Source organism: Orycteropus afer, unplaced genomic scaffold (genome assembly GCF_000298275.1).
Source record: "Orycteropus afer afer isolate SDZICR_OR568_19922 unplaced genomic scaffold, OryAfe1.0 scaffold00219, whole genome shotgun sequence".
In the NCBI taxonomy this organism is placed as follows: Eukaryota; Metazoa; Chordata; class Mammalia; order Tubulidentata; family Orycteropodidae; genus Orycteropus; species Orycteropus afer.
In genome coordinates, this window is record NW_006921806.1 from 2,565,180 (window position 1) to 2,589,267 (window position 24,088).

The 24,088-nt window shown below is 54.7% G+C and overlaps 1 protein-coding gene across 1 annotated transcript; it reads right to left on the reverse strand.

Annotated features, from left to right (window-relative positions):
* Positions 1-753: 753 nt before the first annotated feature.
* COL6A2 (collagen type VI alpha 2 chain) lies at positions 754-22,837 on the reverse strand. Its single transcript, XM_007948683.2, has 27 exons — positions 22,723-22,837; positions 21,843-22,441; positions 21,585-21,605; positions 19,864-19,929; positions 18,901-18,954; positions 18,760-18,804; positions 18,214-18,240; positions 17,942-17,968; positions 17,802-17,846; positions 16,617-16,670; positions 15,919-15,981; positions 15,201-15,263; positions 14,955-15,044; positions 14,596-14,658; positions 14,052-14,114; positions 13,583-13,645; positions 12,932-12,994; positions 12,434-12,484; positions 11,939-11,974; positions 11,408-11,470; positions 10,432-10,494; positions 10,272-10,307; positions 9,836-9,881; positions 9,396-9,548; positions 8,673-9,128; positions 7,464-7,502; positions 754-1,352 (listed from the first exon to the last, which is right to left on the reverse strand). Exons 1-27 carry the CDS (start codon positions 22,835-22,837, stop codon positions 754-756), a joined length of 3,063 nt encoding a protein of 1,020 aa, XP_007946874.1.
* Positions 22,838-24,088: the final 1,251 nt, after the last annotated feature.

The following is a 24,088-nucleotide window of genomic DNA, read 5'->3' on the forward strand; positions in this document are numbered from 1 at the left end:
GGAATGCAGGGTCACGATCACCCCTGGGGGCTGAAAACTCATGACGGGCCTAGACATGTGAATGTGCCCGGTGTCCTCTGCTGGAGAAGCCGTGAGTGGGAGAGAGACAGGCAGGGGCTCCGAAACGTGGGCGGTTCGCAAGCCTTTATTGGAGGGGTGTGTGTGTGTGTGTGTGTGTGTGTGCATCAACAGGAGGCGCAGGACTCACCAAAGTCTGACCCAAGGCAGGTAAGGATGCCCCCAGGCCAAGTGATGAAGGGTAGGACTCAGGAGAGCAAGAGGAGCAGGCGCCAGTGTGGGAGGCAGGGTGGGTGTGGCGGACAGATGGGTTCAGGAGGCAGCATTCTGTCGGGGTGTGCAGCAGGGGAGGCCGAGGGCACTAGACCAGCGGGTGGGGACTGTCGGTGATGGGCGGGGACACTGGAGGGCCGTGCCAGAGGGCTTTGATAGGGTCGCGGAGGCAAATAGAAGCGTTGAGGGAATGGAGTGGGCACAGTTGGGGCTAGTCGCCCGGGGACCCCAGGGTGGGGGCGAGGATCTGGGAGTGAAAGTCTGGCGTGCAGGGACGTCGCTTCCCCGTGCAGGAAGGACCCGCGGCCAAGCGGAGAGAATGAGGGTCTGCGGCGCAACACACCCCTCCTCCGCGTGGACCTTTAGCACCATAGACAAGACGTCGGAGGCCGGTAGAGGCAGGGTCGCCGTGTGGGCTTACGCTGGCGGGGCGGGGCCTCGAGGACAAGGGAGGGGGCCGGGCTAACAGATCCAGCGAATGAACCGGTCAAAGAACCCGGGCTGCACCAGGCTATCATAGTCCTTCTCACGAAAGATGGCAGACGTGTCGCCCAGGCTGATCTTGGACAGCACGTCCATGTCCACGTCGCTGCCCACGGCTACCACTGTGGGCACCACGTTCTGCTTGCGCATGGAGTGCACGGACTCCTCGAGGCTCTCGTTACCCGTGACGCCATCGGTGAGGAAAACGAAGGAGAGCTCGGCGTGGCGCCGCGCCCCGCCCTGTGCGCCGCGCACCACCGTGTTGATGGCGTGCACGATGCCGGTGCCCACGTGCGAGAAGGAGTTGAGGTAGCGCGCGCCCTCCAGCGCCTCGTGGATGACTGTCAGGTTGGCGGTCAGTGGGAAGGCCACCTGCTGCTCGCGCGGGCCACCGTACTGCAGCAGCGCCACGCGGGCATTGAGCGGGTCGTTGTCCCGTCGCGCCAGCGTCAGTCGCCGCGACACCTCCTCCACGAAGCGCCTTGCCTTGAGGAAGTTCTGCTCGCCCAGCCGCTCAGAGCCATCCAGCAGGAAGACGATGTCCACAGGCCGCTGCGTGCACTGGGCCACGTACAACTCTGGAGGAGGGGGGAGACGTGCGGTGGAGCAGTGTCCGCGGCGTGAAGAGATACAGAGCCCAGAGTCTGCCCAGGCTTTTAGGGAAGTGCCAGAGGCCAGCACCCTGGATGACACCCTTCTCTGAGACCAGGCACTTGCAATCCCCAGGTGGTCCTCTGCTCTGTCCAAGACTTGGCACCCAGGAACCCCTATTGACACTCCACTGAGACAATGACTCGATGCCTAAGACTCCTAGGTGACACCCACTCTTGCCAGGATCTGGCTTCTAGGACCCCTCATGAAACCCCCTTTGGCCAAGACCTGGCATCCAAGATCCCCCAGGTGATGCCCCACTCTGGCTGTGACCTGGAACTCAGGACTCCAGGTAACACTGGCTGAGATCTTGCCTAGGATCCCCAGGCGATCCCCTGCTCTGGCCACACCCTACACTCCTTCTCTCTGTGCACTCCCTCATGGCGTTCATGACAGACTGCCCAGGGGGGCCCTCCACCCAAAGTCAACTACTGGCTCAGACCCCACCACAGTTCCTCAGGACCCATTACCATCTCTCTTCACTCATGCCCCTATTAGGACATGTTCCCAAACCTGAGAGTAAAGACTCCATGGAGGCCAACGATCTCGGTTTCTACCCTCTAGGCATCTCAGCCTTGACCCAGACCCACCACCATGTGCCACCAAGGCTCTGGCCTGGTCTGAACTCTGAGCTCTTAAAGGAACTGCACAAGTGCTGAACCCACGTGCACAGTTCTTGGCCAACTTCCATCCTTGGAACATGTCTGCTGAGCCATCCCTATTTGACCTCAGTGAGGCTGAGGTCATTCAAATCTTCATGATTTTCTGGTTTTATGGAGTGTCCAAACTCTGCTCACTACATCAGAGGACCTGCCCTGGAAGTACCTTCCCCAGGCGGCGCAGGCAGAGGAGAACTTGTTGCAGACAGGACTCTTTAATGAGCTTATTGACAACGCGAGCTTATACTGGCTGCTGCACCAGGAAAGAGCAACTTTCCTATCATACGGCCAAGACTGGCTTAAGATACCACCCCTCCTAGTGAGTTGTCTGTGCACTACTGGACTCCCCAAGTTCCATCACAATGGTAAACATTTACCCATGGTAGTTGCAGACACCCAGTAATGAATGGAGTGAGGGCAGAGGCCTGTGGGGCATTTCCCACAGTTCGTTGACACTATGCTGGGCAGTGTGTGTGTGTGGGGGGATGTGAGGGCTGCTGGTGGGGATCCAGAAAGGCTACGGTTAAAGCTGGGCTTAGCTTTCTCTCCCATCTCTTTCTCCTGCTGCTGACCCCATAGTGGAGTCCTCACTCACACTCTGGCCCAACCCATCTTGGGTAGGGAGGAGAAGGCAAGACCCTGTCTCAGAAATCTTGCTTAATCTGGTTTCTGAGGTAGGGGGGAGGAAGGATGGACACAGGGACAGGATTTGCTTTGTTTGCTCCAGCCTCGCTTAAGGGGAGGACCTTGTCACTTTGAGTGGCTCCGCATGGGTCCTATAGGTAGAAGGGAGGACAAAGAGGAGCCCTACTCCACTTGAGCTGGGCTGTGCATACTAACAGAGCTTCTAGAGGCCCAGATGCCAGGATGTGAGGGCACAGTCTGGGTCACCACGTCCTCATGTGGAAGAAGTGCTGTGCAGCCAGCCTTCCAGATGCCTGACCCTGAGCTGACTCTTCATGCATGCCCTGGAGACTGTGCATGCATATAACCAGCACACCAGGTCAAGGCCAATGCCACAGCCAGGTCATCACAGCCCCTGGGGGCCTGTGCCTGAGGCTTGACTAGAGCCTGGGCAGGGACATTCCCAAGCACTCTGGACTTGGTTCCTCCCTTGCCAGCATCCTCCAAGCACACAAGGCAGCTCACTAGATTGGGAGTAGGGGCTATGGTTGGCTAGATAATGCCCTCCCAAAAGATATGCACATCTTAATCCCTGGGACCTGTGAACCTTACACGGAATAAAGGACTTTGCAGATGTGATTACATTAAGGCTCTAGAGATGCGAGATTGTCTTGGATGATTGGGGTGGGCCCTAAATGCAATGATAAGTGTCCTTATAACAGAGAGGCAGAGGGAGATGACATAGAAGAGGAGACCATATGACAAAAGAGGCAGATATTGGAGTGATGCAGCCACAAGCCAACGAACATTTGGGGCCACTAAAAGTTCGAAGAAACAAGGAAAGCACCTAGAGCTTCCAGAGGGAGCGTAGCCCTGCCAACCCTTCGAATTTGGACTTCTAGCCTCCAGACTCTGAGAGAATGATTCTGTTGTTTCAGCTGCCCAGTGCATAGTAATGTGTTAGAGCAGCCATAGGGCACTAATTTGGGGTTGGGGCCAATCTGGCCATCTCCGCACATGGGTGGGTGGCCTTGGCTTCAGCAGAGTGCCAGTGCAGTCTCAGGGTCCCCCACAATGTCCCTGTGCACCAGCTTAAAGGTGTCAATGAACAACTCCATCCAGTCCTCCCGCTCTATCCCTGTAGCAAACTTGGCCCGCTCGGCGGTGTAGACCAGTACGGCCACCAGCCTGGAGTAGGCAGCAGGGTCCTGTGTGAGCTCCGTGACGTTTAGCAACTGTCGGATCAGGGGGATGGTCCGGGGGAAGGTGGTGTCGGGCCCCTCTTCCGTGCGGAGGAAGGTGACCTGGGGCGCCCCGCTAGGCTGTGGTCCATCTGCAAGGGAGCGTCCAGAGAAAGGTTTAAGGGCATAGGGAGTGTGAGCAGCCAATGGGCGCCCTCCTCTGGCTGAGTGCTCAGGGTACCACCCTGCAGACAAGAGTTTGGATCTAAGCGGAGAATGATGATTAAGCTCAGCCAGGGAAAGTGAACTGGATGAAGAGGGGACACACAGGTCCCCCAGCGGCCCAGGGGGTATGTGGGGCCAGAGCTAGATGGGGAATTTGGGGAGATGGTAGCAAGGCACAGTACCCAGGAGGCAGGTAGCAGAAGCGTCGTCGGAAGACACCGCACATGTGGTGGTTCTGACAGGATCAGGGCAGCCTGGGGTCTGGCCTGACCCCTCATGTGGCCAGGGTTCTGGGTGTGTGGCCGTTTGGCCTGGAAGTCAGGGCTGTGCCAACTCCACACACATCAAGAATCCCATTTGCAAAAGCATGCTCTAAAGCTCTGTCTGTCTTTTTCTCCTGAGCCCTGATGTTTGATTTATTTTGTAACTTCCAATGACTCTAAAGCTTAGTAGAAAGGAATTTAAGGAGGCAGAGAAGGCACAGAGAGTCTCTAAAGGGACTGCTCCTCATAGCTGGGGAAAGGAGAGCCCATGGAGCCTTCCTTGGAAGCAGCGAGTTGAGTCACCACGACCCCTAACTTGCTCTTTTCCCGCCTGTGCTTTACCCTCAGCATCAGCCAGCTGCCACCTTCCCTAGCGCTGAAGGAAACTGCCAGATTACTATCCTCAGAGTCTCAGCCAGCACTGGGCCTCAGCTGCAGGATCTGGTTTCTCCTTCTGGAGGGTCCCTGGAATTATGTACCACACCTGGCCTCTTCTCACACAGACTTTGGCTGGGCTAGTCAGGCAGTTCCACCCCAGGAGGGCCCAGGTGCACTCTGTAGGGCACCCTGGCCCCACAACAGCTCTTTGTACTGCCCATTCACTTAAAGGCCCCAGGCAGCCACCATGCCCACCCACCCAGGGCCCAACCCTGGGTCTCTAAGTATAGACCCCAGTCCCTGGATCTGTGGTGGACACAGTGACAGCTGCTGTTTGCCATTTCCAGTTTTGGGGGGCTCTAACTGACACTCTATGCACCATGCACAGTGTCTCCAGCCAACTTTGGGATGCCTGCTGAGACTTTGCACAGGGCATCTTCCAGGTGACCTCTATACCTTGCTAATGCTGCTGATGTCATGGCCTGGCCACAGGGTACAGCCTTGGGAAAGTCATCTGCCTCCCCCACGTTCAGCATGTTTCTTGTCCTCAGGACTTCTCAGAGCCTTTAAATGTGCTCAGGGCACCTGGCATATTCTACATAAGGAGGCTGCCTCATGGACAGCCTGGACCAGATGCAGAACACATGTGTACTAAAGAGCCCTGACTGCGAGATGCTGACTTCAGTTAAGATACATGGTGCAGATACGGCAGAAACACAGATGCAGACAGAGCCTTAGCCCTGGACATAGACTCTCAGCCTCAGATATAGCCTCAGACACTGATGCATACATGGATGATGCAGACTTGGCCTCACACCTGGACACAGACATGGACAGAAACAGACTCAATCATAGACTCAGACATGACCACAGACTTGGACCCAGACATGGCCACAGATATGGAAGCAGACTTGGTGATGTGCACAGATGCAGACATGTGTCAGAGACATGGGCACACACCTGGATACAGACACGAACCCAGTCACAGACTCAGACATGACTACAAACATGGACCCAGACACTGACCCAGGCATGACCTCAGGGATGGATGCAGATATGGTAATGGACATAGATACAGACATGTGTCAGAGATGTAGGCATAGTCATGGACACAGACACAGATGCAGACAATTGTTGCAGACACTGATGTAGACATGAATGCAGACATAGACACCATGGCAACAGATGCAGATGCAGACAACACAGACAAGAACACTCTACTTTCCCTATGGTCCCACCTCTAAGAGCTGGCTCCAGTGACAGGCCAGGCCTGGCCCATCTCTCAGTAAAGAGGTCAAATGATGTTCCAAGAGTTCAGGATAGTGGAGGCAGAGTTTGCCAAGGGGTGGCTTAGCTCTTGATACTCCCAGGACCCCTTCTGTGGGCTTCATGCCCTTCAGTCACTGCTTATTTGTCATCATGGAAACAATAGATACAATGGCCAGCCAGAGTTAAACGATGCCTTCTTTCTCAGATGCCTGGACACCTGTGGAATACCTCTGCTGGACAGCCACCTGAACCCCTTAGTAGCTCCTGACCTCTCCCCAGCCACCTTGATGCCTCAGCAGCCCCTAACTCCTCATGTCCGTTGATCCTTCACCAGGCCTCCAATCCCTCACCAGGCACCCCATCACCTCACCAGGCTCTCCTAATACTTTGCCAGGTTCTTGAATCATCATCAGCCCCTCAACACCTTGCTAGGCCCCCTCACATCAGTCCCTCAATCCATCATCAGCCCCCCATCACCTCACCAGTCCCATCACCTCACCAGGCCCTTGACTTATCACCAGCCCTCTGACACCTTGCCAGACCCTTTTCTCCTCACCAGGTCCCCACAACACCTTACTAGTCACCTGATATCTCACCAGGCTACTGACACTCCTCTAACACCTCACCAGCCCCTCATGTACCTACTCAGCCCACTCAACACTTCACCTGTCACTCAAAACCTTTCCCCTAGCTCTCCAGCGTCACACTCACTCTTGCCTCAAATACACTAAGTCCAGGGACATGGTTCCCTCAATCCAGCACCTGCCCCAGCGGAGGGCAAGCAGCGGTTGCCATGCACAGCAGCAGTGGTGGGTCAGTTAAGAAGCAGCATTCAGGGCCTACAGCTGCAAGGTTGCTGTGGGTTTGCCTCCTGGACTGGTTTATGATTATAAACCAGTCCTTTGATTTACTGAGTCCAGGCTTCCTTCCCAAGCAGCCCCAGCAATACTGCCCAGCCTGGGGAGCCAAGAAGGTACCAAGCCATGGCCTGTGGCTCTACTGCTGGTCCACCTGGCCTGTCCTTATGGGCAATGGGCAAGACCCTCCATGCCAGTGAGGAACTGCTAAGCATTGGCTTCTAGTATCTGAGACCCACGGGAAGCCTCAGGACCCCCCACTCCTATGTGTCAGGTGAGTGAGGGCAGCACCCCAGCCCATGGGCACCCAGGTCACAGGGGCTTGCAGTGCCATCCTTGCACCCTGGAACCTCCCTGTAGTCCTCTCTTCTCTATGCTTAGGGCCAAGGGTGTGTTCTGGGTCCTGGGGGAGAACCCACTCATATGGGCTTGAGAGGTGAATTTTGGGGGACTCCTCACTAAGGAGAGGCCCCTGCAGTGGGCACTGCCCTCAGGTCCCAGCACAGGTCCCTCCACCCCCATCCCAGGCCTCTGGGCTGCATCCATGCTGTCTGAGGGGGCTGGGGTGGCTCCCTGTGTTACCTGTTTGGCAGGGAAGTTCAGGACAGACAATCTGGGGATCTGCAAGAGAGGAAAACAGGCCAGTGGTCTTGGTCAGTCTCCACTGGGTCCCGTGTGGGCTGACCCATAGCCCAAAGGGCAGGGGACTGGGTTCTCTTCCTGGCTGCTGCGCTGGTGGGGTGTTTTGGGTTGAATGGAGTCTTCCGAAAAGGCACGTGGAAGTCCTAACCCCCGTATCTGTCAGTGTGACCTCATTTGTGGGAATAAGCTATTTCTTTGCAGATGTTATCAATTAACAAGGCCGTACTGGAGTAGGGTGAGTCCTTTTCTATATTATTGGTATTTATAAAAGAGGAGGACAGACGTGGAGACAGAGTCACACACAGGAGGAAATGCCATGTGAGGGCCCATCTACAAGCACCAAAGGAGTGCCAAGGATCACTGGGAGCCACAAGAGTCAGGGAGAGAGGCACGGAACCACTCCTGTCCGAGTCCTCAGAGGGAATCGACACAGCCAACACCCTGATTGCGGGTTCCCAACCTCCTGTACTATAAGACGGTAAGTGTCTGTTTTTAGAAGCTCCCCTCAACCCTTGTTGATATTTGTTAAAGCAGCACCAGGACATCTAGACACAGGGCTTTGGATGAGGCTGGATTATGCCCCATCTGTGACTGCCTGGAATATTCTCACAGCCTGGGCCCAGAGCTTATCGTTCCCCTGTTTCACACAGATGAGAATGGCAGCTTGGCCAGTGCATGGAGGGGCCTTCAGAGCTTGCAATGACAGTGGCAGAAAGCCAGCCTGCCTGATAGGGATTGAATTGTGTTCCCCCAAAATATGTGTTGAATTCCTGGCCTTTCTTTTGTTATATTATGAGGTCATATCAGAGTAGAGTGATCCTAAACCTAATTAATTATTTCTGAATTATAAAAAGACCAGAATAGACATAGACACATGGAGGGTTGGGGGAGAGGAAGAGGGATAGTGGAGGAAGATGTGTCCACAAGGCTTGCTGGAGGTTACCTGAAGCTGAAAGAGACAAATAAGGACCTTCCCCTAGAACCAGTGGCCTGAATTTTGACTTCTAGCTTCCTGAACTGTGAGAAAATTAATTCCTGTTCTTCAACACCACCACTTGTAGTATATTTTGTTATAGTAGCACTATGGGACTAAGACACCTTCTCCTCCTCCCAGCCCCCCTTTGCCCCTGGTGGCCAGTGTCCCCTCACCAGGGCACAGGATGTCCTCCATGTCGTCAATGAACTTCTCAGCCACCAGCTCGGAGAAAAGTGTCATGTTGCGGACCTGCTGAGGCTTGTTGCAGGCAATGGAGTTGAGGTTTTCGCTCTCATGTTGCTCGTGGAACATGTCACCGATGCCAATGGCTGTGACTGTGACATCTTCATCACTGCACAGTGCCCGCAGGTTTAGGTCATCATCCCGTGGGTCATGGCGCCCGTCTGTGATGACCACTGCAAACACACGGGTCTTTTGTCGCCGGCTCTCCTTGATGAGCTGGTTGTAGGCGAACTTGAGGGCTGAGGGTGTCCAGGTGCCACCAGCAATCCACTCGAGGTTCTTGACAGCCTCCTTGAAGCTGGACAGTGAGTCGATGCGCTTGTCATCTAGCTGGATGGCCTCAAAGGTGCCCTCATGGCTGTACTGCACCACACCAACACGTGTGCCTGCAAGGGCCAGCAGTGTGCCTTGTCAGTGTTGACAGTCTCAGCCACACACTGCACAGCCCTTGAAGATACTCATGATCACTGGGAAGCTCAGCAAAGCTCAAGGTCCCATCACTAGGTGGATCCTATTTGAGATTCTGTTGCTCTGTCTCGCTGTTACCCAACCTCCTTGTATCTTGACCAACTTTCCTGTCCATAAATGGGATCTTCCTATGTGCCCAAGACCTCCCACTTGGCCCCCTGCCCTTGCAGTGAGTGGCCTCCAACCTGTCTCTGACTTGGGGTCCTTGGCAATGGCGCCCAGCCGGTTGACCACATTGATGACAAAGTTTTTCTCCAGAGTGAAGTTTGTATAGCCGATACTCTCAGAGCTGTCAATGACAAACACCACGTCCAGGGCACCACAGCGCTTCTCACAGTCTATGGGGAAAGCGGGTAGGGTCAGTGGGTTTGGAGCATGCTACACTCCTTGGGAGGAATGGGGTGCCTGGAGACAGGAAGAACTCATCCACCCCCCTGGGCTGCAGGGACAGTGTGTGGTGGGCAGAGGAGGTAGGGACTTAGGACAGTGGGCCTGCCATTCCTTGAGCACGCTGGCTCCTCCATGTCCCATCCCGGGAGTCACTGCTGGGCAGACCCTGATCTGGGGTCCCTGGGATATGCCTAGTGGGACAGATTCCAGGGTGTGAGGGTGGGTAGGGACTCACCACAGCACCCGCATGTCTCCCTTACATAGGTCATGACGTCACACTCCTGCAATACAGAGCAGAGGTCCGCCCAGAGATCAGCTGAGGGGCCATGTTTCCTGTGTCCCAGGCTCTGGGAGAGTACAGTCCATGGAGGGGGGCTTCCCAGGGATAGTGGAAGCCCAGGAAGGTATTTCTGCATGAGGAGTCCATGGGCTTCTGGGTGCACCAGGAGGGGTTCACAACTGGAGTGAAGCATGTGGGAGGGAAGCTAGCAATGCCCCTGCACCCCCTGACCTCACCTGTGCACCTGCTGACCTTGCCCCTGCAACTGCTGACCTCACCCCTACACCTGCTGAACTCACTCTTGCATTCTGCACCCATATTTCTGATTTTCAGAAGGGAGGAGGAAGCTCTCAAAGAAACCCATTGACTTCATCCTGGATGTGACACCTACCGTGAGTCCAGGGTCTCCAGGGGGGCCAGGCTCACCCTGGAGGAAGGAGGAGAGAACTGTCAGAGTTGAGGCTGGGTGAGGAATGATTGTGGGCCCCAGGGCCACCCGCCCTCCACACACCTGCCTGAGGTGCTGCTTTCCCACCAGTGAACAGACTTACCACAGGTCCTGGGGCTCCTCTTTGCCCTCGAGGGCCCGGCTCACCAGGGGGACCAGGGTCTGCCTAAGAAGGGAAAGGGCAAGTGGGCCTCAGCAAATATCCTAGCTGGGTCCCTGCAGACTGCAGGGGAGCTAGCTGTTGTTGTTATGTGCTGTTGAGTCGGCCCTCATAGAGACCCCTCCTTGGGTTTCTGAGGCGGTATCACTACGGAAGTAGATTGCCCAACCTTCCTTCTGAGGAGTGGCTGGTGGGTTTGAACCACTAGCAGCTAAAATAAATCACTCTAAAGCCAGAGCAATTCTCACCCATGATTATCCAGCTGCTTGTCCATCCATCTACCCATCAATCTATCCATCTATGTATCTACCCACCCCTCCGTCCACCAACATACCCATCCACACACCATCTACTCACTCATCCACATGCTCACCCACTTACCCCCTGATCCATCCATTCATCATCTACTCACCCATCCATCCATACATCCATTTATTCATCCATCCATCTACCCATCTGCTTGCCTATTTACCTGCCCATGAACTCATCCAACATTCTACCATCAAACACTATTCATTGTCCTCTACTCCTTTCTATTTCACTCATTCATTCATTCACTCTCCAGCCCTTTTTGGGTGTCTGTTCTGTGCCTAGCCCCATGCTAGGAGCATGAAGGTAAAGAAGACATGGTCCTGGACCCTAATAATGAGCACCTGCTTTAAGGAGTGATGCTGGGGTTAAGAGTGGGAGCTGGGAGAGGAGGGAGGATTGCTCTGATGTGAGCGGGACTTCACGTAGTACCTTGGGGTCTGGAGACCATCTGTCCTCTTCCAGAGGTAGGGTGCATGTGTGTGTGCTTGGGGCCAGGCATACCATGGTGTCCTCCAGGTATGCTCTCAATTGCACACTCAGCTCAGGGAGCAGTCACTCCCTCAGTTCTGCATCTGGCCTGGCCAAAGCCAGCACCTGGGATACTCACAGGTTCACCCTTGTCTCCTTTCCTCCCGGGGGGTCCTTTCACACCAAAGTCTCCTCTGCCTCCCTAGGACACAGGACACAAATGTTGCTCCATAACAGAGGAGATGACTTCTCAGAGAGCACCCCAAACCCTCCAAGGCCTTTCTTGAGTCTCCCAGGAAAACTGTGTGCTCAGCAGTTTGGGGTTTGTTAAATGGCAAAGTTTCATAGTGTTTAGGCAGGCTCTAATTTTTGTTTGCAAGGGTACAATGGCACATTGCCAGCTACATGTACTCAAAATCAAACAAGGGAACCTTGCAGGAGGTTCAGTGGGGGTGGGTCAGAAGGGAGTTGGCCTCCTCCTCTGGCCTGTTTGCATGGGGGCCTGTCTCCAGGGAAGGACGACTTCAACCCATGCAGGGAGCCATGGGGAAGACCTCTCCTCCCCTGATGACGTGTGTGGAATCCCAGCCACAGAAGATAGGGTGAGGGAACCCCCATAGTGGAAGGCCTAGGAGAGTGGGTGGGTAGGCTTGGGGCTCCCTATACCTACCTCAGGGCCAGGCGGGCCAGGCTCCCCTTTTTCTCCCTGTGAAGCAAACATGGGTCAGGATAACTTGGCCCTGGAACCCAAAGAGCTGCTGTGTCAATGTCTGACCAAGGCAGGGTATTGACTACTGGGGACCCTGAAGTTTTCTGCAGAGCCCCTCCCATCCCTAACAGGGTGATCTCCATTATCAGCATCAAATCCCATAAGCCTCAGGGATAATACCATGCCACAATGAAACACATTCCTGGATACTGGTTTACGTTTGCAATGATGGGTCACTAACTTCATGGCATCTCCCTGACTCCTGGTGGGATCTGCCTTTGGACCCAGTTATACACCCTTGACCTCTTCCTGCCCTTTCCTGTCCCTGGGTGGTAGGGGACAGAGGATGTGGCACAGAGAATCCAGGTAGCAGCTCAGCTCCTCAGTAAGAATCTTCAGGTCACTCACAACAACATCCACACCCCCTGGGGGCCCCTGTCCTATGCCATGACTTACGGGCATTCCTCGGGGTCCTGGGTAGCTGAATCCGGGCCTGCCAGGGTCTCCCTAGAGGATAGAGAAGGCCATTCAGGGACAGGGTCATAAGGAAATAGAAGAGATTGAATCAGACTGGGGACTAAGGGCCCCTGGGCATGAGTGAGCAAATGGGTGCTGTGTGGGGTTCTGGGTGTGAGCAGAGGGGCCATAGGTGGGGTTCACTGCACTTCCTGATTATTAATGGGGTTAATGTACCAAGAGGTGGGGTTAGGGGCAGAGAAGCCAAGATAAAAAACTCAGACCCTTATGTCTCCCTGGGTTGGTCCTCCCCACCACAGCCTTGCCTTGGGAAAGATGTGACTTCCCCATTTAGGAGCTCTGTAAAAGGGAGTCAGCCTTGACCTCACTCTAGGACTAAGTACCTGAGGTTCAGTGTCCCCACTCCAAAGCTAAATCCCAAATGCCCTCCTCCCACATGCTCCTCCTAAGCTGGGGTGGAGAGAGGGAGCCATGTACCTTGGGGCCAGGTGGTCCTGATTCTCCGCGGGGCCCAGCATCACCAGGGTCTCCCCGAGATCCCTGGGGACAGGAAAGAAAGTGAGGTGCTGGTATTATCAGGGACTGGTGCTGGTCCGATGGGCATGTGACATTTATGACTCATGCCCAAATGCACATCTAGCTTTAACCACCAGCACACACTGCCCTGTGGGGTCAGTGGGCATCTTCAGGGTTCCTCCTCTTCCATGTACTCCCGTCTAGGCACCAAGGCCTACCCTCTGACTGCCCTTTTGATGGGTACACAGCAGGGGTGGGGTGAGAAGAGGTTGGATAGGGGTGTCAGGCTGGTGGGGGCATGACAAAAGCACTGGGTCCCACTCAGGTTTGGGACCCTTATGGCCAGCTTTCTCCTTTAGTACAGAGGGTGGAGGGGGTCTGGGGGTTGCAAGGTACAAGAGGAGGGGCAGGCTGCTTTCCCAGGCTCTTGGATCCTCTTCTGAGTGTGGCCATGGGGACAGTAAGCCATAGCTTCCTGCCCTGCCCAGAGAGGAGGATGCAGGTGGCACTGCAGGGTATGGGAGGAAGTAGAGTGAGGTGATTGGGAATGAAGTGGGGCCTTGGGTTGGGGGCACAGAGGCCATGAGGGTCCTCTGAGAAGTCTGTACTGACCTGCTTTCCTGGCTCCCCAAGAGCCCCCTGAGGGCCTCTGGGTCCAGGCAGGCCACGGTCCCCCTGGAAAGAAAGGAAATGAGGTTGCAATCATCTTGTCTGATGAGGGGCCTTCAGAGACTCCATTTTGACCAAGGATATGGGGCCATACACCCAGCAAGGGTCTGAGGAAGGGTTTGGGGAAGGGTCTGGGATGGAGCTAGGGGAGGGGTCTTTGGTGGGTACAGAGCTCCACTGGCCCTTCCTGCCCTCTCACAAGGGTCTTGCCTCAGTCCTTCACCCTGCTGGGGGTAGCATGATAGGGAAGGGGAGACATGCAGGGGAGGGTGAGACTCAGGGGCCCCCTCCCCAGCAGGAGAAGTAGGCTTTTGAACCATCGATCACACTCAGGCCATGTCTAATGCCTGATCCTGGAAGGGGTGCCTGTTCTTTGGAAGGCTGCTCTGCCAGCCTTTACCAGCCCACTTACCTTGGCTCCTTTGTTGCCAACCTCTCCAGCCAGTCCCCGAGGCCCCTCAGGGCCAGGGTCTCCCTGAGGAAAGAGAGGCTCAGTGGGGTCTCAGCAGAGACCTCAGATCTGGGTTTTGCCTGAGAGCCTGGGCATGGCCAAAGGTGTGGCCAGGAGCAGGGCCTTGTAACTCCTTGTGAAGGAAGACTCCACACACCATGGGGCATTCAAACTCTAGTGTTTGTGTGTCTGTAGGGGTATTGTAAAGGGACACTGTGCAGCATGCACAGCTGTGCATGGTATGTGTGAGATGGGCCTTCTGCAAGCTTGGCAAGAGAGCATGAGGTGCAGTCTAACTTAACAGCTTCCTGCCTTCCCAGGCCCTTGAGGAGTGCCTTCCCTGCACAGGAAGGGCCTGGAGTCGTGTTGTCCTCTGTGGTAGAAAGATCTAGATCCCGTATGTCGGGACCTTGTGGGTGGGGATGGCCCTGCTTGGCACCTGGTGCAGCTCTGGTGTGGGTGCAGACACACCCCCGAGGCTCCTGTACTCCCATGGCCAACTTACCTTCTCCCCCTTGGGGCCACTGTTCCCAGGACTGCCCTTGGCTCCAGGGTCTCCTCTGCGTCCCTGCAGAGAGAACAGGTGTCAGTGGGGAAAGGGCTGTCACTGAAAGCCTTTGGGACCCCTAGACTCAGGGATTTCTCTATAACAGCTCTGCCTTACTCCTGCCTGCAACAATGGGTTATACTGAGGCCTTTTGGGAGAAGCTGGAGAAAGTCAGGCTTGGAAAGGCCCAGAGAGGAGCAGGGTGAGCAAGGAGGGCTTCAGGAGGGGCAAAGGGGGCCTGAGCACTGCCACCCTGGCCACTGAGACAACTGCCCCTTCCCCAAGTGTCCACAAGGCAGGGACTGGTGGGAACTCACTGGCTCGCCTTTGAGTCCACGGGGCCCGGGACCACCCTTGGCTCCTTTCATGCCAGGACTTCCTGGGGCGCCGTTGTTGCCTTGATATCCCTGCAGATAGGAGAAGATAGTTCAGCCATGGCCTCCTGGATGCTACTTGCCCTGGTTCACGGGAGCTCCCGCAGGCTCCTGAGCCCCACCCCAGCCAGCGTTAGTCAGTGGGTGAGAGGACTGGCTCTGCCTACAGAAAGGGCAGGAGGGACTTGCCTTGCTGCCTTTGGCCCCAATATCTCCTGGGGGCCCTCTGCGTCCTGGGCGGCCAGGGTCCCCCTGAAAGGAGTTGAAGAAATTAGCCCCATGTCACCTCAGCAGGGCAAGAAGCAGGAGAAGTCAGGGCAGGGCTGGGGCTTGGGCCTCCCCTCACATCTATAGAGCACCCAGGATGGCCAGGGCTGCCCATGTAGAAGTCTGCTCTGGCCCCATCACAGGCTGAGTGTGGGTGACCTTCAACCACTAGTGGGGGTCAGTATTCTTATCCCTGCACTCTGGGTGAGTCAGTCAGACATGGCCCCTGCACAGTGGTTTGCACCTGAGGGAGCAGGAGTGGGTAGTCTGGGGTCTGGGTTTCCTCTTGTTGAGGTTGCTGGCTTTGGGAAAAGGTGAATGCCTTCTGTTTCTCCTGAGCATCCCTGGGCAGCCAGGGAAAAGTGACACCCCAGGTGGACTAATAGGGCAGCAGTCCTCACAGGTGCCAGAGAGTTTTCTTGCAGGCCTCTGGAAAGACTTGGGTAGGAGAAGGGTGACTTGTGGCTGTGGTTGGTGCCCATGAGCAGGACAACTGTCCCCCTAAGTGGGATGGAAGCCAGTGAAGCTCAGGGCAGGGGCAGCCACAGCTCTCAGGCACAAGTTTCTCAGTGAGCATCTCAGCCCCACTGTGTCCGACAGGCCCTGGAGCAGTGGGCCACCCTCACGGTGTAACATGTACCTTGGCACCTTGGTCTCCTTGCTCCCCTGGGCTGCCTGCATCCCCTGGGTAGCCATCAGGGCCCTGTGAAGAAGGGGAGAGAAGTGAGCTTAGGTCCCTGCCAGCTGGTCAGGCCCGGGAGACGAGCTCTGGTTTTCCTTGTGAATAGAGGGCCAGCTGAGGGTATAACAGGGGCAACAAACATCCATTGCTAGGCCTCAGGGGCAACTTCACCCCAGTGTGAGTCCAGCCCCAGAGGGGGCCCTCCCCATGCAGCCAGGCCCTGTCTCAGAAAAGCTTCCTTAGGGAGCAACATCACAAGTCATGGGGCTTAGAGCTGAGATTTGTGTTTAAAGGGTGTTTGTTCTAGAGAGGGGTGCTAACACCCCAGAAACACCCACCTCTGCATGAGCAGAGCAGCTGGACCAGCCATGTGGAGCCCAGGGAAGGACTGCCCACTCCAGAAAGCCCACCTCAGCTTCCTAGGTGTGACCCCACGCCACCATCCTCCCTCTAGGTGCCTGAGCAGTAGCTGGCTGGCCAACAAGGTGCTGGGTCTGTGCAGGAACAGCCCAAGTGTGAGTGACTTCCAGCTCTCTGTCTGCAGCTCACCTGGTCTGGCAGTCAGCACCCCACTGGCAGACTGGCATCTCCTGGGTCACTAGCCCCCACCGAGCCCCAAGGGTTTAAGGCCTCACGGAACACAGAGCTGAGCTTACCCGGTTCCCAGGATCACCCTTACAGCCAGGAGGCCCAATACGCCCCAGCTTGCCCTGGAAGGACATGAGGAAGAAGATGGGTCAGGGCAACCCTATGACCTTTGTGGCTTGTGATAGCAGTGCAAACTCAGGTACAGTTAACACTGCTTCACAGAGCATGACCTTGGTGTTCTCTTCATGAGCAACCAAAACCATGTGAACATGCCTTTTTTTTAAAACATTTTTATTGTGATTTGGGTGAAAATTGACAGAGCAAAGTCATTTTCCATACAGCAGTTCATACACATTTTGTTTCATGACATTGACTGCAATTTCCTACAATGTAACAGCTCTCTTCCTACTTCCTGTGTCCTTCCCTCCCACGCACTCCTGTCCCCACTCCCCCAACAAGCTGTCTTCCAGTGCAAACACTGCCCTTCTGTTCTCCCATGATTGATCACTGGAAGGAGTATATCTACCTGATGTAAATGTTTACCCCATATGCCTGTCTATTGTTTGGGTAGAAGCCACAGGAGCGAGTTCTTGAACATGCCTTTTGAGGACTGGACTGTTGTGGTAGTGACTCCATGGGGGAGCAGAAGCCAGTCTCCAGGACATCTCTGGGAGATAGAAGCTTCAAGTGCCCTTCCTTCCATGTATGCATGCATGTACAATTGCATCTGAGTATGTATGTAAACTGCCAGGTTCCCTCCTCATGTGTGTGTTTGAATGGCAAGTCCCCCATGTGTGTGAATGTGCATGCAAGTGTATACACATGCACATATGTGTGAATGTGTATGCACACGTGTGAACTGTCAGGCTAGGCCAGATCCGAGAGCTCTGCAGGGCAGGCTGAGACATTCCTCAGGGTCCAGATACTGGTTTTCAGGAACCAAGGGCCCAGTCTACTCTTGCTATGTTCTTATTTTCCAGTACACACTGTATAGGAGAACATAGGAGTCCCTGGTCCAGCAGCCCCTGGGTGTCCAGCCATGAGTCATGGGCAGTAGCCCTGGGAAGGGCTAGAAGCTTGAGGAAGTTCCTGAAATGTGGGACAGGCAGACCCCATGAGGCCTGTTTGAGCCACGTGCATGTGCCTGCTATGTTCTGTCCTACAACACTGGAAATGCTTGACCCCACACAGCCCACCCCAGCCCAGCCCAGCCCAGCCCCAGTGCCCAGGACAAAGCATGTGGCTCACTTTACCTTCTGTCCATCGGTCCCGTTCTTGCCAGCCAGGCCAGAGGCCCCCTGGGAGGAAGAAGGAAGAAGGGACTCCATTAGTTCTGTTGGTTATTCCCTTAAGCAGCAGAAAGGTGGGTGCCCACCCGGCAAAGCCCACTTACCTTCCGGCCATCAGCTCCAAATTCACCCTGTGCAGGAGGAAAGTGAGGTCATTAGCTGGCACCTTTGGCCCCAGACACTGTTGCTGCTATCTGTGGGGCTTGAGTCTAGGCCAAAGGTGAGGCTGGAAGAGCTCCCAGGACAAAACCACCCCCAAGAAAAAGCCTAGCCCTATTCTGTCCAGGTCTTCTGGTGGCTTGCTAGAGGTGAATTTAGGGCTGAACTTCCATTTGTGGCCTGTTTAGGGTTGGGATGTTCAGAATCTCAACCTCACCTTCTCTCCTTTGAAGCCAGGAACACCCTGAACAAGAAGAAAGAAAAGGGCATTAGGTTGAGGCTTGCTGGTGAGAGAGACCAGACAGGGCAGGAATCCAGAGAAGGAATGGTCCAGGTCCTGAGACCAGCAGGCTAAGGGGCAACAGAGTGGGCAGGGTTGGGTGCCAGAAGATGCTGGAAAATTCTAGGCTAGTCTTGGAGGGTGACTGTGAGTGACAGCCCCAGGGTCAGGGTCATCATTTCCAGTGGAGGAGATGGATTTAGGGTCAGGTCCGATGTCCATTTTTGGGTTGGCATTCATCCTGGTGCTTAAATTGGTAACAAAAGGCAAGGGAGGTGGACTGTGCCAGAGATACTTGTGACTGAAAACACTGGTGCTCTTTGTGGCAAGGACTGGGGCAGAAGCCTGCCCCAAGTCAGTGGTGGGTCCCTTGAATATGAAGTCAAGCCCTCCTGTGACAGCCACCCCTTTACCCTCTCCAACCTGGAACCCAGACACCCTTGGTTTGTCTCCAGTCCCCTGGTGCAGCTGACTACAACTTGCCTTGGGTCCTGGGAATCCAATGGGACCTTCGATGCCTGGATCTCCCTGTGGAAGAAGAACACAGAGCCGTGGCAATCAGCCCAACTTTGGGATGCTGAGGCCAGCAGGACAGGGTGGGGATCAGTGTAGGGGGACACTCACCTGATGCCCCTTCTGTCCAGGCTCTCCTGGCTCACCCATGTTGCCCTTGGCACCCTACAAACAGACAACAGGAATAGTCGTAAGTGGTCCACTGTGGTCACTATTGCCTTTGCTGCCTCTCTGAATCTAACTGCAGCCATCCCTGTAACAGCTTCCAATGATTGTCCAGTGGTTTCTAAAGACTCCCAACCATAAGGCACTAGGGTCATTGCACTGCTGTGGGTGGCCAAAGCTGCATATTAGTGGCATATTCATTCCCAGGGCTGTGGTGGTAGCTGGGTACCACTCAGGACCAGAAGAAACAAGGAGAAGGAAGTAAGGACAGTTGGGCTGGTGGCCTAGAGACATCTCATCCAGGAGACTCCTGCTGGTCTAGACAACTCACCCTTAAATTTAGAGAAGGAAACATGAAGCTAATTAGTAATAACTTTATCTATTTATAATGTTATTTTTAAGTCTTTGTCTCATCCCCTTAGAAATTTCTTTCCCCTCCTCTGTCTTTTTTTACAGCTTTTGACAGACATGGAGTGTTGAAATTTCTGATATTCTGGTGGTGAATTTTGGAAAGGATTTATTTTATATATTTCTGTGTCGGGAAAATGTAAGACCATTCAAAGCAGACTCTTAAACTTATTTATCTAGTATACAAAAGTGGGTGCTTGATACCAATTAACAATCATAGTTATAAACACTAATGTCTTTTCTATTTTACTTACTCACATGAGCATGTTTGTTTACTTTCCAAGAGTATTTTAATGGCACATCTTGGCAATTTTTAAAAAAGTACCTACTTTTTCAAAAATGGCCTTTAAAAGGAAGTAGACAGACTCAATTTTAATTCTTCCAGAGTTGGAAGAATTGGACTCATCTGAGATACAGCTAGCCTTAAATGTTGAGCCCAACAGCCAGCCAAGGGGCTTCTCTTCTCAATGGGGTGTACCTTCTGCAGTCCGGGCATCTTACCTTCTGTCCTCGGTAGCCTTTGGGGCCAGGGGGCCCAGTAATCTCCAGGCAGCTCACCTTGTAACACTGGAATGAGAAGACAGAGTGAGAAGAGGGAAGTCCAGCAGACATGACATCTCCTGTAAGGTGAAGATAAGGTGGGGGGACAGGTATAGTCTGATAATTCTCAGGTCCTTGAAACACCAGGGTGGCAATACTCTGTCCAGTATGTGTGCTGGGGAGAGGTGTCCATGAGCTGCAGGTCAGAGTCAGTAGAGGAGTGTCAGGGTCATGTCATGGGTCAGGGGCAGGGAAGGAGGGTCAGGACATGTGGGTCGGGGGAAGGGAAGGAAAGTCAAGGCCACTGGGTCAGAGGCAGAGGGGAGGGTCAGAATCATGACAAGCTCTGCCTCCCCAGGGTAACCTGAGGGAGCTGAGGCCCCAGTGACACAGAAGGGTCTTCTCCAGCCTAAGAGGGTGCTGGTAGCAGAGCTAGGCAGAGTTGAAACCCACCCCTGCCCCCAACTCTGCCCTAAGACTGTTGGCTCCTTATTCATGGACTTCTGATGGATGTGGCTGGCAGAAGAAGGGGAGTCTGGCCCCAGAGAGATGTGGATAGTGCTGTGCTGCCCTAGTGAGGACCCTCCATGATGGTGGTGACCCATAATACCCACCTCCCACACTCTACTGTCCTTGCCACAGGAGGAGTCCCCTTCCCAGGGCAGGTCGGGAGCTGGACCTTGTGGTCTGAATGGGGAAGGACTAGCATGACTCCGTACCTGTGTCCTAACTGCTACCTCTGTGGGCTGAGTGGTGTGCTATAAACTGTGTGGCCCGAAGGCTGTATGCCACCAAGGAGCACCCACAGCCCCAGAAGCTATGCTAATCTGCCAGCCCAGAAATGCTGGCTCCCAGCAGACAAAGGGAAGGATGTGAAGTCTCAGGCTGGCTCCACAGGAGAGATGGAGAGGAAGCCATCGTTGGTGAGAGGCAAAGCTTGTCACTGAGGGAGGGAGATTACCCCACAGAGGGTGGACCCCAGCAGGGTTGGGCTGTGACAAAGGAAATGCTAGGAGGAAGATCTGGTTCTTAGAAACAGGGGCTGGGGTCTGAATAAGGGCTGTGTTCCAGGTTTGGAAAACCCTGGTCAGATTACCATTGATAATAACTGAGGGTAATAAGGGTTAAAGAGCTGTCAAATGTGCACCAGGCACATTTACACAGAAGTACTGAACTGTGCTTGTGAACAGCTGTGCTAAGATAAGGCATAAGCCTCAGATGCCCCTATTCCTCGGGCTGTGTGCTGGGTGTGAGGGAAGGAATGGAGACTTGCATGTGGTAAGAACATTGTAGGCTCAGAGGTACTGGTGTCTATGCTGGGCTGTTGGCACCCTTGGTGGAGCAGGGACCATCCTGGACACACTGTGTCCTGTGCATGCTGCAATGATCCAAGGCAGCCTTGTGCTTCTGACCCTGGCTCAGCTGGCCAGCCTGGAGGCATGACCTTCAGCTCCTTCACTTACTATGCTTGTGGAGACCCCTAACCTGACCTCCAGGGTCTCAAACTAGCTTGGTTTTGCCTATAACCCCTTGAACAAACACAGAACATACATCTGGCTCCTGTTTCTCCAACTGGCCCATCCACTCCAGCCCCCCAGAAGCTGGGAATGCAGGGTGATCTCCAGTCAGCCATATCCCACAGGGCAGGACCAGGGTGCTCAGAGTCAAGAAGTGCCACTCACCTCGCTGTAAGCTTCATGTTTCTAGAAAAGACAGAGAAAGCCTGGTTAGGCACACACTGAGACCCAGCACAGCTCTGGTGTGTCCGGTGGAGCCACTGGACATAGGTGGACAGGGCCCTGAGCTCACCTCCTCCAGTTTCCTCCCTTACAGAAGGGGTAAACTGAGCCAGAAGTGGGCAGATTGTCCACTTCCACACCTGGCTGGTGGACAGTGGCCCTGGGTGTGGCTCCCAGTCCCCTAAGGCCATGGCAGCTCACCATGACCTTGATGATGCGGTTGATAGTGTCCTCATCGATGTCAGTGGTACCAGGCCGCATGGTGGCATAGTTGCTGCGATACAGCTCATGTGGTGTGCTGGCGATGTCTCGCAGACCCTGCTCATTCAGGTTGGGGTTGGGGGCTACAGCGAAGAGCCGGATGCCCTCCTCTCGTGCCCGCTCAGCCTGCAGCTTGATGCCCCCACAGGGGCTGCCGGTAACATGGCCATCAGTGATGATTATGGCGAAGTTGACCACACCCTTGCCACCATGCCGCCGCACCTCCTGTGTCATGTTGGCCAGCGCACAGTCAGTGAAGGTGCCACGGCGGAAGGAGCGGATGCCCTGCAGTGCCTTGGTGAAGGAGGCGCGGTCACTGCCTGGTGGGCTGAACACCTCCACCTGGTCGGAGAAGTGCAGACCACCATAGCGCCAGCTCAGGGCCACCTGATCCAGGTAGAAGGCATCCTGCAGCTGGCTGATGAGCTGTGGTACAAACTGCTGCATATGGTAGAGCAGGCTGTCAGTGGGTGACTGCATGGTGACGCTCTCCGAGGTGTCCAGCACAAAATACACATTGACAGGGCAATCAGTTTTCTCTGCATAGGGAAGACAAGATGTGGTCATGGCCTGACAGGTGGGCCTACGATGTGAACCTGATCTCTGAGGAGGACACAGGATGTAGTCACAGCCCTGTGTGTGTGAGCGCACACCGCTCAAGGCTGGACTCCCCATGGTGGGTGGTCCTGGGCTCTGCATCTTTCCCCCTGACTCCTCCATACCTGGCCCTTCAGTGCCCAGAGCCCCCAGGCTCCCTGACCTTGCATGTGTGGTGTTGCCCCCTCATCCACATAAAATTCCATGCCCCATCAGGCAGTACCTGGGCAGTTATTGTTTCTCTCGGAGGTGGTAGGAGAAATGACCTCTTGCTGCTGGGTGTGGACCATTCCCATGAGCCCCCAGAGCAGGAGCACCCAGTAGGTGCCTTGGAACATCTTGGCAGCACCTGATGTCCTACGACGAGGAAAGGCTGCTGTAGATAGCATTCCCACCACACATACTGCCCTTAAGCCCTCCTCCCTCCATGGTGGAGGCCAGCATGATGAGGGCTGCATCTTATTTCCCAAGGTAGTGGGAGACATATGGAGCCTTCCCCTGGTTCACAATGCCACCAGCACCTGGGCTGGGAAGGCTGTGGTGTCCTCTCCACCAGATCCTGTGTGTTCCTAGCTCCATCTGTGGTCCACAAATATTTGGTGCACTATGAGTGCAAGCTGTGGGCTCACCTGGCTGATGTGGTTGGGATTCTGAATGCTCATGGCCCATCCTTGTCCTGCAGAGCAAAGATGCTGCAGGTAGACAAGGTTTGTTCATGTAGAACTGACCCTGAGGAGGACACAGGGTGTGTCAAAGGTGACCAGGGGCAGAAGGGTTGGGTATGGGAAACTGGGAGGAGGGGCATCAGGGGACAAGAATGGAGAGACTCAGGGTTGGCACACGCATTGATGTGGAAGATGCCAAGTGTCTGACTGATCTGGTACTGACCGGGCCTGGAGGGAGCAGTGGAGGTGAGTGAAGGGTTGGGAAAGGAGAGATTGTGGGCAGAGAGGCAGATGTACCTGAGGGAAAGGAGCTGGAGTCTAAGGTGTAGGCAGTGGGTACATGTGCCTCTTTATTGGGGAACTTCTCCCAGAGTGGAGGAGACCCTCCATGAGAGCTGGCCCAGTCCACATCACACCACACACACATACCACACTCCCATCTACACATACATATACCAACACAGCCCACATCTCTCTCCCACCACACCACACACCACACTATGTATACACACATACATATACCCTACCTCCCAAATGTCCATCAAGATGGCCAAAGGCCTCCCCAAATGAAAGACATGTATTGGTGCCAGGAACTGGGGTGAAGGGCTTCTCAAGAGAAAATCCTGAAGGACTTTTTGTACTTCTTCAGAATGTGATATTGATAGGATGACCAAGGCTGGACCCACCCAACCCAGGGCTGAGGCACAGAGCACAGCAAAGCAACATGGACCCTCAGGGCAGCACTGAGGGGTGAAGATGGGTGGGGAAAAATCTCAGCACTGATGTGGAAGTGCTGCCTGCAGCTTTCTCTTCTTGTCATAGTAGCTCCCCAGGCCCTTGCCCCCCTTCTTTCAAGGGTAAGACAAATTGAGAGACTTGATAGGGCAAGGGCAGATGTGACCTAGGAGAGACTTCGACACAACT

Coding starts and splice junctions, on each gene's coding strand:
- COL6A2 (XM_007948683.2), bottom strand. CDS start 22,837: ATGTTCCAAGGCACCTACTGGGTGCTCCTGCTCTGGGGGCTCATGGGA. Junction 18,241..18,759: donor TTGGATTCCCAGGACCCAAG/GCAAGTTGTAGT, acceptor CTTCTTGTTCAG/GGTGTTCCTGGCTTCAAAGG. Junction 13,646..14,051: donor TTGGCAACAAAGGAGCCAAG/GTAAGTGGGCTG, acceptor CTTTCTTTCCAG/GGGGACCGTGGCCTGCCTGG.